Genomic DNA, 12,803 nt, shown 5'->3' with positions numbered 1-12,803 from the left:
AAAATGACCCAAAATTTGTCCAAAATGATCATGAGAGGGAAACCAAACGTTACTAGATGAATAAAATAAAAGCAGCAGGCCTCAGAAACAGTGAGCAGAGGAGCAGGTTGTTGGAAGACACATTCAGCATGGTGAAACATCTTTCTACGGATAATGAGCAGAGTAGAGAGAAAAAGTCTGGAAACATGGAAATAGATCAATACTGACTGACTGTAGAACCACCACTGTTTTTTCCCCATGTTTTTCCACTGTGGTTGATAGCATCTTCTCCATGTTTGTGAAAATTCAACTGTATTCTTTTTTAAGATTTATGTCATTCTGTGTCATACTGACAGAAGGCATTTCTGAATTCTTTTTCCTTCTTCACGGTTGTTCTGTTTCCATAGAGGTTCAGGACTTTATGCTGCAGTGAAAAATGAACCCACAGTGAGGAAAAATGTGACAAAAAGGCTTTGAGTTCAGGCAGTACTCTGACAGTTCATTGGCTCAAATGACTCTCATTTTCAAGTTATCTATTGTTGCTTCTGTGCATGCATCATCTTTTGCTTCGTGAGAATTTTATACTTCATTTACCAACATTTTCTTCTCTTGAAGTCAAAAAAAGAGAAGACGGAAAAGTCCAAACTGGCAACAAAACTTATCTCCACACACACATCGTGTTTCAACCATGAATTTATAGTTAATTTAAAGTGATGTACTGAAGTTTATACAGCATCCACACCTTCAGCGTCAACGTCATAAATGTTCACAATATGACAGATTTAAAGATTTCATCGAGAAAGAATTCCCAAATCCGCTTAGATAAATTTAGTCTTTTTTAATACACGATTGGAAAATTAGAGTCAGAAATTGCACTTTAAAAAGATCTCTATGCAAATACAGCCCAGTATTTCAGATGACTGGAAATGCAAACACAAAAGAAAGGCGACAGACTCTGATTAAAACTCAGAGGCAGACATGAGCAGTTATTCTTCGACAATTATTCCAATATAGTCTGAATAATATAACAGGAGTGCAGAATTATGCACAGCACGACTTTTACCTAAATGCTACGTTAGCATGCTAACATATTCACAGTGCAAACAGCTGCTTTGTTCAGCATCTTAGTCAAGTTTAAACTACAGAAACTGAACGAATTGCACCAATTTAAAGCTCAGAAATATCAGTTGTGGTAGAAAACTTAATGTTGTTTCATCATTAACTGTACGAAATGTGGAACAGTATTCAAACGTGTGAAACAAACCTCTCTCTAGTAAATTAAACATGCAAAAGAGAGTGATAAAGTTTGTTTCTTAACTCGTGTGAACTGCCATGTGTCTTTTAAGATGTGCCTTACGGGTAAATGTTTTACCGCAGTCATCGCAGCTAAATGGTCTTTCTCCTGAGTGGACAGTCATGTGTCTCAGCAGAGTTCCCTGTTGGCTAAATGTTTCCCCACAGTCACCGCAAACAAATGGTTTCTCACCCGTGTGAACTCTTGTATGTACTTGAAGGTCATGTGGAAATCTAAATCTTTTCCCACAAGTGTTGCAACCAAATGGTTTCTCTCCCGTGTGAACTGTCACATGTCTCTTCAGATTCTTCTGATCTAAAAATCTTTTGCCACAATCGTCACAGCTAAACGGTTTCTCTTCCATGTGGGCCGACATGTGCGCTTTAAGGTCCCACTGACGGCTAAATCTTTTCCCACAAACGTAACAGCTGAATGGTTTCTCTCCTGTGTGAACCGTCATGTGTGTCTTCAGCGTTCCCTGTTGGCTAAACCTTTTACCACAGACATCACAGCCAAATCGTTTCTCTCCTGTGTGAATGGTCATGTGTTTCTTCAGAGATCCCTGTTCTATGAATCTTCTACCACATTCACTACAGCCGAACGGTTTCTCTCCTGTGTGCTCTGTCATGTGCAACTTCAGTTCACAATGATATCGAAATCTTTTATTACATTCATTACAGCCAAATAGTTTCTCACGCTGGAGGACTCTCATCTGTGAGTCTACGTTTTGTTTCACTCCAAAATATTGCTCATTACCTAAACAGCTGGAAAACATTTTTTCTGTATGACACGCCATGTGTCTCTGAAGTGACTGTTTATAGACAAATTGTTTATCACACTCGGAGCAGCTAAAGGGTTTTTTCTGAGTGCTACATCCAACATCACTATTTACAGCTGATTCAGGTCCTCTGGTCTCTTTCCAGTCATTGTCTCTGTTTTCAGTTTCAGGTCCAGAGTCTGACAAAGGTTCCTGCCACTCATCCTCATCTTCCTCTATGTCTTCCTCAGCGTAACCATCAATACTGACTTCGATCTCAGTCCAGTCTGAAGACTTTCCGTCAGCGTTTGACTGTAAATTATTATTTGGATCAGCTTCTGGTCCTCCACAGTCCTCTCTATTAGTTTCTGTTTTCATCTGTTTAATTGAGCTGCTGGTTTCCTCGTTATTGCCTTTACTTTGGCTCTGATGAAGCTGTGAAGACTGAGGCTCCTCTTCATCATCTTCGCTCTTCACAGAAACAGCAATGAATGGAAACCTGCTGATATAAGAGTCCTCCTGACTGGTGCACAGTTCCTCCTGTTCCTCCATTATGTGGAGGGGTTCCGGGTCCTGTTGGTCCAGACTGGAGCTCCACTCATAGGGGACTTCTTCTTTAATCACCAACACCTTCTGGACATCTGCAGGCAAAACTGAAACACACAAGTACATGATAGACAACAGTCACGTCATATTCACACAGATACCACAGATACTTTGCATTAGTGAGATGAGAGATGACTTTGTGCAGCTCTGTTAACTTTATCTAAATATTCCAAAACATTTTGTTGGTAGATTTCTTTCTGTGAAATATTAAAACAATAAATAAGATAAGAGATAAGATAAGATAATCCTTTATTACTCCCCACGTCGGGGGAAATTTCCCGTGTTACAGCAGCAAAAATCTTTTATATGTACAGTAAGACATTAATTGTAATAACAATAATATATACAACTTATACAAAAATGAAGGATGAAAAATGAATAAATAGAGTATTACTACACTATAAATAAATGACACCAGCAAAAAGTGGCTTGTGGAATGAATGTAAAAGTGCAGAAAATGCCAGCAGAGAATAAATTATGATTAACAAGACGATGTTCTCTTAGTAACTATTACGATAGATAGAGCATCGAAATCTTCTAATCTCACATGGTTGTGGTTAGATTTTGGTACTAAAATAATCAGATTATGATGCTATGGGAAAAAACTTGTTTCTTTATCTTTAGACAAATCACAGTTATCATACGCAGGGCTAAGAGACGGATGCAGCTTCAGAGTACCTTCAATATAGTGACGAGTGGAATAACACAGGGCAAGAAGAACTGTCATTAAAATGCACAACCCACCAGGGCTGCCTTACTGCACAATCCAAATCCTATGCAAAACTTTACATTTTCAGGGTGGTAGACTGCTCTGAGATTGGTGTTGTGGCTATCCTGTCACAACAAACTGATTCTGGTGTCTGATAACGTTTTAATAAATCTGTTTATGTGAAACCAGTTGTACTTTTGAGTAACACGGGTTCTGTTAATTAGGAACATGGACCAGGATCATTTGCAATGATGCTGCTTTATTCTGCTAGGAGGTAATCAGAAAAACCCTCCAGTCAATTGACGAGCATTAAAATGTTCCCTTACACAAATAACATGCATAATTAACAATTTGACTTCTCAACATGGTTGTTAAATGTGGAAACATGTTCCTGTGAAACCCAACAGCAAAAAGGGGAGACACTCTATGTCCTGACTCTGTTAATTTCGTTAATTTTGCGCAACTATAACACTGAATATTTCTGACGCAGCTGTCAACTGTCCCTGTTCGGACCTCTGACACTTCCTGTCCAGGCGCAGTTGTCATGGTAACACGATCATGTTCAGCGTCAAACTGTGGAGATTTATGCGGCAAAACAACGTTCAAATCCTGTTTTAGTCCGCAGCAGTTGTGTCTCATAGTGTAGGTCGAGTTAAAGGTAAACTGCTCGTCCTTTTAACCCACAGATTCTGCTTCTGTCTGAACCGTAAATAAACATTAGCATGAGCATTAGCAGTTTCCTCCACATCAGCTGTTAAATGTTCTTACCGGAGGTTTGCTTCAGAACGACGTCCTGCGGATGATGGAGGCGTTTCTTCTGCACTTTCTCCTCCAAACACACACTTCCAGTCCGCTGCTGCTGGACAGAATCCACTTGGTTCATGGTGTCGCTCTGCTTCTCTTCTTTAAAACTAACCGGAGGCTCGGACGGAGGAACCGCGCCTGCGCAGAACGCGTCACATTTCTGACAGGCATCCGCACGGACACCTTTTTTGTAGTTTTTTAATGTTTTAATTTTTTTTTTTTTTTTAATCAGAATCAGGTTTAATGGCCAAGTATGCACACATCATACAAGGAATTTGGTGTCAGCTGTTAGTGTCATCCTAGGAAAAAAGAAAGAGAAGAATAAAAATAAACTATAGAAAGAAGAAGAGGGAAAAAATAGTAGTAATAAAATAAATATAACAATATATACAGATATTCACAAGCTAGAAAGGAATATATAAACACAGCAGTGAAAAATGACAACAATTTTGGCTTTATTGAACAAAATCTGAAAATTCACAGTAATAAAAGACAGTAAATATTCAAATATAGATAAACAATTGAACAGCACAAAAATACAAATATATTAGTAAATAAATAAACTCTAAGAAGTTTATTTAGTAAAACGGGAGTTGAAGTTTCACACCTGAATCATTTCTTTTCTTCCTTCTTGTTAATTTAGCTGATTAAACTCATCACTCACTTTATTAGTAACATCTATGTAATCTAATATAACAGCTTCAATTATAACTTCACACACTTTTACATGTAATTAGAGCTTTAAACCTCCATAAATAAGATAAATTCTACTTTTACTACTACTACTAATAATAATAATAATAATACTATTTATTCATTATATTATTTATTTATAACTGTTAATATTATTTTTTGCTCTTTTGCTTAATTGGACCAACTCCAGACAGACACAGTTAGAAATAATAATAATAATAATAATAATAATAATAATAATAATAATAATAATAATAATAATAATAATAATAATAATAATAATAATAATAATAATAATAATAATAATAATACAATAAACAAATAAAGCGTGGTCAAAGAAAACAATCAAGAAGAAACTTAACGTCACCAGCTGAGATAAATTTTTTGCTTTTTTTCTTGTAAATTTAAATGTTTTAGCAGCTCTAGATAGTCTTTGGTGTTGTTTTTTATTTATTATTCTGCTTTTTTTTTTTTTTTTTACATTATTTTTCCAAAATATGTTGAGGGAGGGAGTTAAAATGATTGCAGCAGTTGAATTATGTTTGTGTTGTGATTTTTTTGTGAATTATTGACTGTGTACATCAAACGACCACTAGGGGCTCTATTGTTTTTTTAGAGGTAGAAGATAAAAATCGCAATAAAAGATTAAATGCAGGTAAGGTTGTGTCCTTAAATAAAATATTTTTTAAAAATTCAAACCAAATAACGTTAGAAACGCAGTTATAACGTGTGGCAGATATTAATTCGTTAACAGGAAGAAGAAAATTAAACTTTAACACAAAGCAGATAACTGACAACTACGGAGGCTGTGGTTACCATGGTGACGGCCGGTGAAGGTGTCCGTGCAGATGCCTGATTAAAAATGCAACAGACACGTCAATAATATTTATAAAAACAGAACGGGCGTACTGTTTACATCAGCTCCTCTAATACATTCACGATCAACTCAGACAGAAATGTTACCGTCGATAATCGATTAATTTCGGGCCTCATTCTTCCGTAAAGGAGCCTCCGGTTAGTTTTAAAGAAGAGCAGCAGAGCGACACCATGAACCAAGTGGATTCTGTCCAGCAGCAGCGGACTGGAAGTGTGTGTTTGGAGGAGAAAGTGCAGAAGAAACGCCTCCATCATCCGCAGGACGTCGTTCTGAAGCAAACCTCCGGTAAGAAGATTTAACAGCTGATGTGGAGGAAACTGCTAACTGCTAGCTGCTGGGAGGGAGGGAGGCTGGAAGAGACGATTCACTGAAGAACCGAGCTGCTGAGCTTCTGTTCGCCTCAATCTGACCACTGATGGAGAAATAACAGCCACATTAATGACGTTAGAAGGTTAATAACTGGGTGGGAATAGACGGAACTTAACGGTGACGGTTCAGTGCTACATCCGGACGGTTTACAGCGCGACACATCACAGTAGTTTATCAAACTTTGCCATCATGTTTTCACAAATTTCCTTACATTCTTCTTGTAAAGCTAATGATTGAGCGATTAAACCTTAATTTAGCCAAATATTTGTAATTTTAAAGATAAACTACAAGACAGCTGTGATGTGTCCGCGCTGTAATCCGTCCGGGTGCTACACTGGACCCTCGTAGGTGCATTCCGACATTTTTTTTTCAGTCCGCAAAAAAAATAACTATACTGTATACCAGGGATGTCAAACTCATTCTAGTTCAAGGGCCACATTCAGCCCAATTTGATCTTAAGTGGGCCGGACCAGTTAAATTACAGCATATTAAGCAATAAAACTCCAAATTTTTCCTTTGTTTTTGGGCCAAAAAGTATGTTCTTCAAATGTTTGCATTTAATGAACAAAACATTATGAACAACCTAAAGTTTCTTCAGAAAAATAAATTCAACTTCAACAATAATATACCTCAGTTTATCATTTACACATTACAACTTTCAGATGACAGAGTGTCTACAAAGGCACCAAACATTTAGTCATGATCAAAACAACAGTTGGACAAGAAAAGACAAAAAACATTAAAAAAAAAAAACAAGACAAAATATGACAAAAATGAGACACAAAATGACAACAATGAGAAGAAAACGACAAAAAATTAGACAAACAACACGAAACAAAACAGAAAAGAGACAAAAAATTAGGCAAAAAAGTTACAAAGCGCCAAAAAGCTGGACAAATGACAAAAACAAGACATAAAATTACACAAAACAATGCACAAAACAATGAATAAAGTGAAACACAAAATGAGAAAAATAAGACAAAAAATACAAGTGTGACAAAAAGGAAACAAAATGACAAAAACATAAGACAAACAACAAAAGTCAGACAAAAAAGACAAAAAACCAAAAAAATATTACAAAAATGAGACACAAAACGACAAAAGAACAATAAGCAATATAATATTTCACATTATGATTAAAAGAACTTGTCTACAAATTATTTTAAATTTATAGTTTTACAAATTTACAATCTGCAGTTAATGTCTGTAATTTTTAGTCTTTACAAAATCGTCCCACAGGCCGAATTGGACCCTCTGGCGGGTCAGTTTCGGCATGCGAGCCGCATGTTTGACACCCCTGCTATATACAAAACACAAAATAATACACACACAAATAAAATTATAAAAACAAAGCTTGCTCAGAGGAAAATCTTGGATTTGTTGGGTTGTCATTTATATTTTTGTGGAAGTTTAGGTCAAAATTAGTCATCACAATTAGTCTTGACAATTACAACAGCTGCACTAATTTCCATAATTAATACTATCCTATTCTCAATATTTAAATTAGTTGGGTTAATATACATTATTAACATTACTGCAGAGTCTTAGCCTTAATATTTGCATTAGTTAGGATGTGACTATACATCTTCTGATGCCTCATCACAACCAAACTAATTTAAATATTAAGGCTCAGACTCCACAGTCTTAGCCCTTAGTTGCAGTTGTTCATGCTGTACATGTGTGTTTCAGTGTCTCCTGCAGACGTCCAGCAGCTGTTGATTATTAAAGAAGAGGTTCCTGATGAATGGAGCTCCAGTTTGGACCAGCAGAACCCAGAACTTCTCCACATAAAGGAGGAACAGGAGGAACTGTGGACTAGTCAGAAGGAAGAGCAGCTTAATGGGCAGGAGGAGAATGTTATCAACAGGTTAACATTCACTGTGAAAAATGATGACGATGATGAAGAGAAAGCACAGTCCTCACAGCTTCATCAGAGCCAAACAGAAGACGACAGAGAGGAAACCAACAACTCAGTTAAGCAGATGAAAACAGACACTGATGGAGAGGACTGTGGAGAACCAAAACCAGTGGAAAGCCCAGCTTTAAATAGTAATTTACAACCAAATGTTGATGGAAAGGCTTCAGACTCTTCTGAGACTGACATCAGTGATGATGATGAGGATGAAGAAGATGATGGTTGGCAGGAACCTCTGTCAGATCCTGGACCTGAAACTGAAGACAAAAAAGCATTTGGCTGCTCTGAATGCGATAAACAGTTTCTCCACAAGCAGTCTCTTCAGAGACACATGAAGGGTCATTCAGGAAATTCAGCAAGTTCAGTTCATAAGAAATGTTTTAGAATGAAGCAAAATGTTGATTCACAGAGGAGAGTTCACAGAGCAGAGAAATCATTTGGCTGTGATGTTTGTGGACAAACGTTTAACCGAAAAACAAATCTCGAGACACACTTGAGAGTCCACACAGGAGAAAAACCTTTTCACTGTGATGTTTGTGGTGAACGATTTAGACACCAGAATAGTTTTAAAGCACACATGAGAGTACACACAGGAGAGAAACCATTTGGTTGTGACGTGTGTGGGAAAAGATTTAGACAGCTTTATAATTTTAAGAGACATGTGAGAGTCCACTCTGGAGAGAAACCTTTTGATTGTGCTGTGTGCAATAAAATATCTACACAAGAAGGAGATGTGGAAACACAAGAGTGTGTCCACACAGGAGAGAAACCATTTGGTTGTGATGTGTGTGGGAAAAGATTTAGACAGCAGTACAATCTTAAGACTCACGTTAGAATCCACACAGGAGAGAAACTTTTTAGTTGCCATGTTTGTGGTAAAACATTTAGCAGAAAATTACATCTTAAGACACACATAAGAGCTCACACGGGAGAGAAACCATTTGGTTGTGGTTTTTGTGGGAAACAGTATATTCATCCACACAATATTAAAAGACACATGAGAATCCACACTGAAGAGAAACTATTTAGTTGTGATATGTGTGGGAAAAGATATACACAGCAAGGGGATCTTAAAACACACATGACAGTTCACACAGGAGAGAAATCATTCAGCTGTGACGTTTGTAGTAAAACGTTTCGACATCAAGGAAGTTTGAAGAGACACACAAGAGTCCACACAGGAGAGAAACCATTTATTTGCAATAACTGCGGGAAAAGTTTTAGACGTAAGTGTAATCTTAAAACTCACCTAACAGTTCACACAGGAGAGAAACCATTTGTGTGCGATGATTGTGGTGAAAAATTTAGACATCAAGGAAGTCTGCAGAGACACATGAAAGTCCACAGGAGAGAAACTATACAGCTGTAATGATTGTGGTAAAAGATTTAGCCAAAAGACGCATCTGAAGGCTCACATGAGAGTCCACAGGGTTTGTTGTACGAAATGAATTGTGTGGGTATATGTTGGTAAGAACCACATTGGTTTTCATCCTTTTGTGCATTTTTGAAATCTTGATCTTGTGCATATTTTTTTAAAAATTAAAGCACTTTAAGAGAGACATTTAATGACATTAATGTATTTTAAGTACCTGTGAAAGATAATAGATCTTACTCTGTTGAAAAGAGGGCTTAATTTTATGTAATAACTGTACATAATCTAATTATGAATTGTAATTTAACACTGTAAATAATACAATATAAAGATGGGTGTAAAATGTGAGAAGTTTTTGCACATGATGTACCAAGTTATGACTTTTGAGTTCTGACATTATGAGTTTAATGGCGCCAATTTTGTAAAACAAACAACCAAATATTGTCATAGCACAATAAAATTTAATGCAGTTAGTCTGAGTATGTGTTTTATTTCCAGTCAATGTTTGATTCAGTTTGTTTTGAAGACAGAACTGAAGTCTGCTGTCGGTCATCTTGTGTTGTAGGTTTCGTAAAATACTTCTTACTTTGTGGCACAAAAAGAAAGTCATTAGAACTGGTGCTTACCAGAAAACTGTAGTTCTGAGAAGGTTTTGTTGCGCCATTACTACAAACTATTAATGAACAGTGGAGATGTCATTTAAAAGACATGTAACACACAAGAGTACTACACAACTAAAGAGTGACGCTATGACTGAGTTATTTATATACTCACATGTATCTGTTCTGTTCTTGAGGTCTGCGCTGCGCTGAGCTGTTTTCACCACTAAGAGGCAGCAGCGAGCAGGAAAGCATCACGACCTTTAAAGGCAAATCACATGTTGACTTTTTGTTCCATGATTAGAAATACTGCTCAAGGATTTGATCTTTTTTTAAAATGTGGAATAAAAGATTTTGCCCCAAGTGTGATGGTTTAAGCGTCTGAACCCCAAAAACTGCTGGTGGGTTTGAAAGTCATGGAGTCTCTAATCTAAAAAAACCCATCAAAAACACACCATTTATCAGAGCCAGAAACTGAAAATAAACAGGATTCTGGGATTTACTGAATGAACATATCATGTATGACATGTGGACATGAGAAAATTAATTAAATCTAAGTTTTAAATTGTGATATTTTGTCAAAATCACTTCATTCTATGTGTTTTGTCTTTTAAAAATGCGCAAAATAAACCAGATTTAGTACAAAATGAAACATTCTGTGCAACTGAATGCAAACATGAAGCCATATTTTATGAACAGTTGTTCATTCTTTCAAAGTGTGTAACTATAGAAACCACATCGCTGTACTGCAGTTATAAATCGGCTTATTTTAATATTTATATTGTAATTTCTAACAGTTTTTGAATGGTACAGTATTATAACGCTTTTTAACATATGTTTTTCAGACCCTCTTGTTGCCAGATTATCAGGTTTTTTTTCATTCATTCAACAACAATAGGGACAAAAACTTCATGAAAAGATTGTACTCAACATTACAGAAGTGACTTTTTTTCTTAAACGTGCATTTCCTATTTCAGTGATGGAAACATTTCACAAATACTGACCAAAGTGTTAAAACTGAAACGTGTAAAGAGGTTATCACTCACATTGTTCTTCCTCATCTGCACATTTTTTACAGTGTTGGGTTTCTCCAAACTTGCTCCCCTTTTCTAAACTTTAGAAGATTTAACAAACAACTTACCGCAGTTTACCAGAAGCAGGCCAGCTGCTGTTAAATGCACTGTGTTTAAACGAATCACGCAAACCGATCATCATTTCATCAGTTCATGTACATCTGAGCTTAAACACAGTCGGTTTCTGTTGTCAGAAAGGTGAAGTTCTGTTTGCAGTGACTGGTTCTGTTACATTTTACAGCTCAGTTTTCGTTCTGGGCTGCTTCCGGCTCCACAGGTGTTCCTAATAAAGTGGTAGATGTCAGCGCTGCACGTCAGCAGCTGCAGTATGGAACTATTACGTCCTGCTGACAGACATGTTGGCAGCTGCTCCGCCTGAAACTCAACCCCCACCCTGAAAACATCTGGCACTCATGTACCCTTCAGACGTGGTAAAGAAAGACGAGGAGGTCACGTTTACAACACTTTCTCAGTCAAAAACTAAAACAGAATTTCTCCAGAATCAAATCAAAGCATTTTCTATGAATTTTGTATCTTTTCTAAAGCCTGACTTTTATTTGGAAAATTTCAGATCTGCTCTACAATTTGCAAATTGTGGATCTGAACACAGTTTGGATATCCACACGTGACTCCAAAAAAACAGACTGTAAAGCTCCTTTTGATTAGATTTGCACGTTTCTCAAGCTTAAATCTCCAGCTGAAAGAATCATCAGACTCTGTTTAAGACAGAAGCTCATTCCGAATGATGTGACAGAAGTGCTGTTCCGAGCTAAATGCTAATATTAGCATGCTAATATGCTAAAAATGACACTACTTACAATCAGTGGTTTAATGTTTACTGTGATCAGCATCTTTGTTTAGCATGTTAGCATGCTAGCACTTGCTAATTAACACAGTACCATAGGCTGATGGAAATGTTTTGCATCTTTAAGGAATTTGGTTTACAAATTTGTTGAAGGTTTGACTGAATAATGGCACAAAAACGAAACTGTTTCAGACGCTTAAAATGGAAAACATGGATATCCACATGAGTGACTCCAAAGAATCAGACCATAAAGCTCCTTTTGATTAGATTTTTACGTTTCTGAAGTTTCAACCTCCAATTGGATAAATCATCAGACTCCGATTAAGACAGAAGCAAATTTTTCCTCAAACAGTCTGAATGTTAAATTCTAGCAAAGGCAGTAGTGATTTAGTGTTTACTTAGTATCTTAGTTTAGCATGTTAGCATGTTAGCACTTGCTAATAAACACATGTTGCAGACGCTGATGGAAATGTTTTGCATCTTTAAGGAATTTGGCTTACGAATTTGTTGAAGGTTTGACTGAATAATGGTATAAAAACAAAACTATTTCAAACAGAAAACATTTTTCTCCAATCTGTTCAATAGCTGCCGAGACCTTGATCTGTTACTGACTCGAGATGAAACTGCATCTGCAAAATGCTAGTTAGCGGTGGAGTTTCTATGCCAGATCATGTTAGAGTTGGAGCTAATAAATATTCAACGGTTGCTCTTACCAAAATTACAGCAACATTTAAGGTTCAAGCTTTATAAGTACCCATCCTCAGAGGGTCTTGAATATCTGAACTAACTGAACAGCCTGTTTGACTGCACAAAGAGCTAGCCAAATTAAGCTACATTGCGATTCTACGTCTCCAAAACAGTTCATGCTAATAAGAAACGTACTTCGATTCCATCTTTTTTCAAAGTTCCTTTCCTTTTCAAGGAGTCGTTAGATGGTAAAGAAATACCAAA

The 12,803-nt window shown here is 36.7% G+C and overlaps 2 protein-coding genes across 2 annotated transcripts; one reads left to right on the top strand and one right to left on the bottom strand.

Moving 5' to 3' along the window:
• Positions 1–802: 802 nt before the first annotated feature.
• Positions 803–4,426, bottom strand: LOC111578123 (zinc finger protein OZF-like). The gene is made up of 2 exons (XM_023284728.3): positions 4,114–4,426; positions 803–2,683 (listed from the first exon to the last, which is right to left on the bottom strand). The coding sequence occupies exons 1-2, from the start codon at positions 4,226–4,228 to the stop codon at positions 1,293–1,295; spliced, it is 1,506 nt and encodes a 501-aa protein (XP_023140496.2). The 5' UTR covers positions 4,229–4,426; the 3' UTR covers positions 803–1,292.
• Positions 4,427–5,690: 1,264 nt separating this feature from the next.
• LOC111578128 (gastrula zinc finger protein XlCGF57.1-like) lies at positions 5,691–9,848 on the top strand. Its single transcript, XM_035954815.2, has 2 exons — positions 5,691–6,004; positions 7,778–9,848. Exons 1-2 carry the CDS (start codon positions 5,890–5,892, stop codon positions 9,370–9,372), a joined length of 1,710 nt encoding a protein of 569 aa, XP_035810708.2. The 5' UTR covers positions 5,691–5,889; the 3' UTR covers positions 9,373–9,848.
• Positions 9,849–12,803: the final 2,955 nt, after the last annotated feature.

Source organism: Amphiprion ocellaris, chromosome 18 (assembly GCF_022539595.1).
Source record: "Amphiprion ocellaris isolate individual 3 ecotype Okinawa chromosome 18, ASM2253959v1, whole genome shotgun sequence".
Lineage (NCBI taxonomy): Eukaryota > Metazoa > Chordata > Actinopteri > Pomacentridae > Amphiprion > Amphiprion ocellaris.
Note: the sequence above shows the minus strand (reverse complement) of the source record. Positions and strands in the feature narration are given on the sequence as shown.

What these genes read in the sequence shown, in the direction of transcription:
- LOC111578123 (XM_023284728.3), bottom strand. Translation starts at nt 4,228, where the DNA reads ATGAACCAAGTGGATTCTGTCCAGCAGCAGCGGACTGGAAGTGTGTGT. An exon ending in CGTTCTGAAGCAAACCTCCG is followed by an intron (nt 2,684 to 4,113) that starts GTAAGAACATTT and finishes TGTGTGTTTCAG; the next exon opens with TTTTGCCTGCAGATGTCCAG.
- LOC111578128 (XM_035954815.2), top strand. Translation starts at nt 5,890, where the DNA reads ATGAACCAAGTGGATTCTGTCCAGCAGCAGCGGACTGGAAGTGTGTGT. An exon ending in CGTTCTGAAGCAAACCTCCG is followed by an intron (nt 6,005 to 7,777) that starts GTAAGAAGATTT and finishes TGTGTGTTTCAG; the next exon opens with TGTCTCCTGCAGACGTCCAG.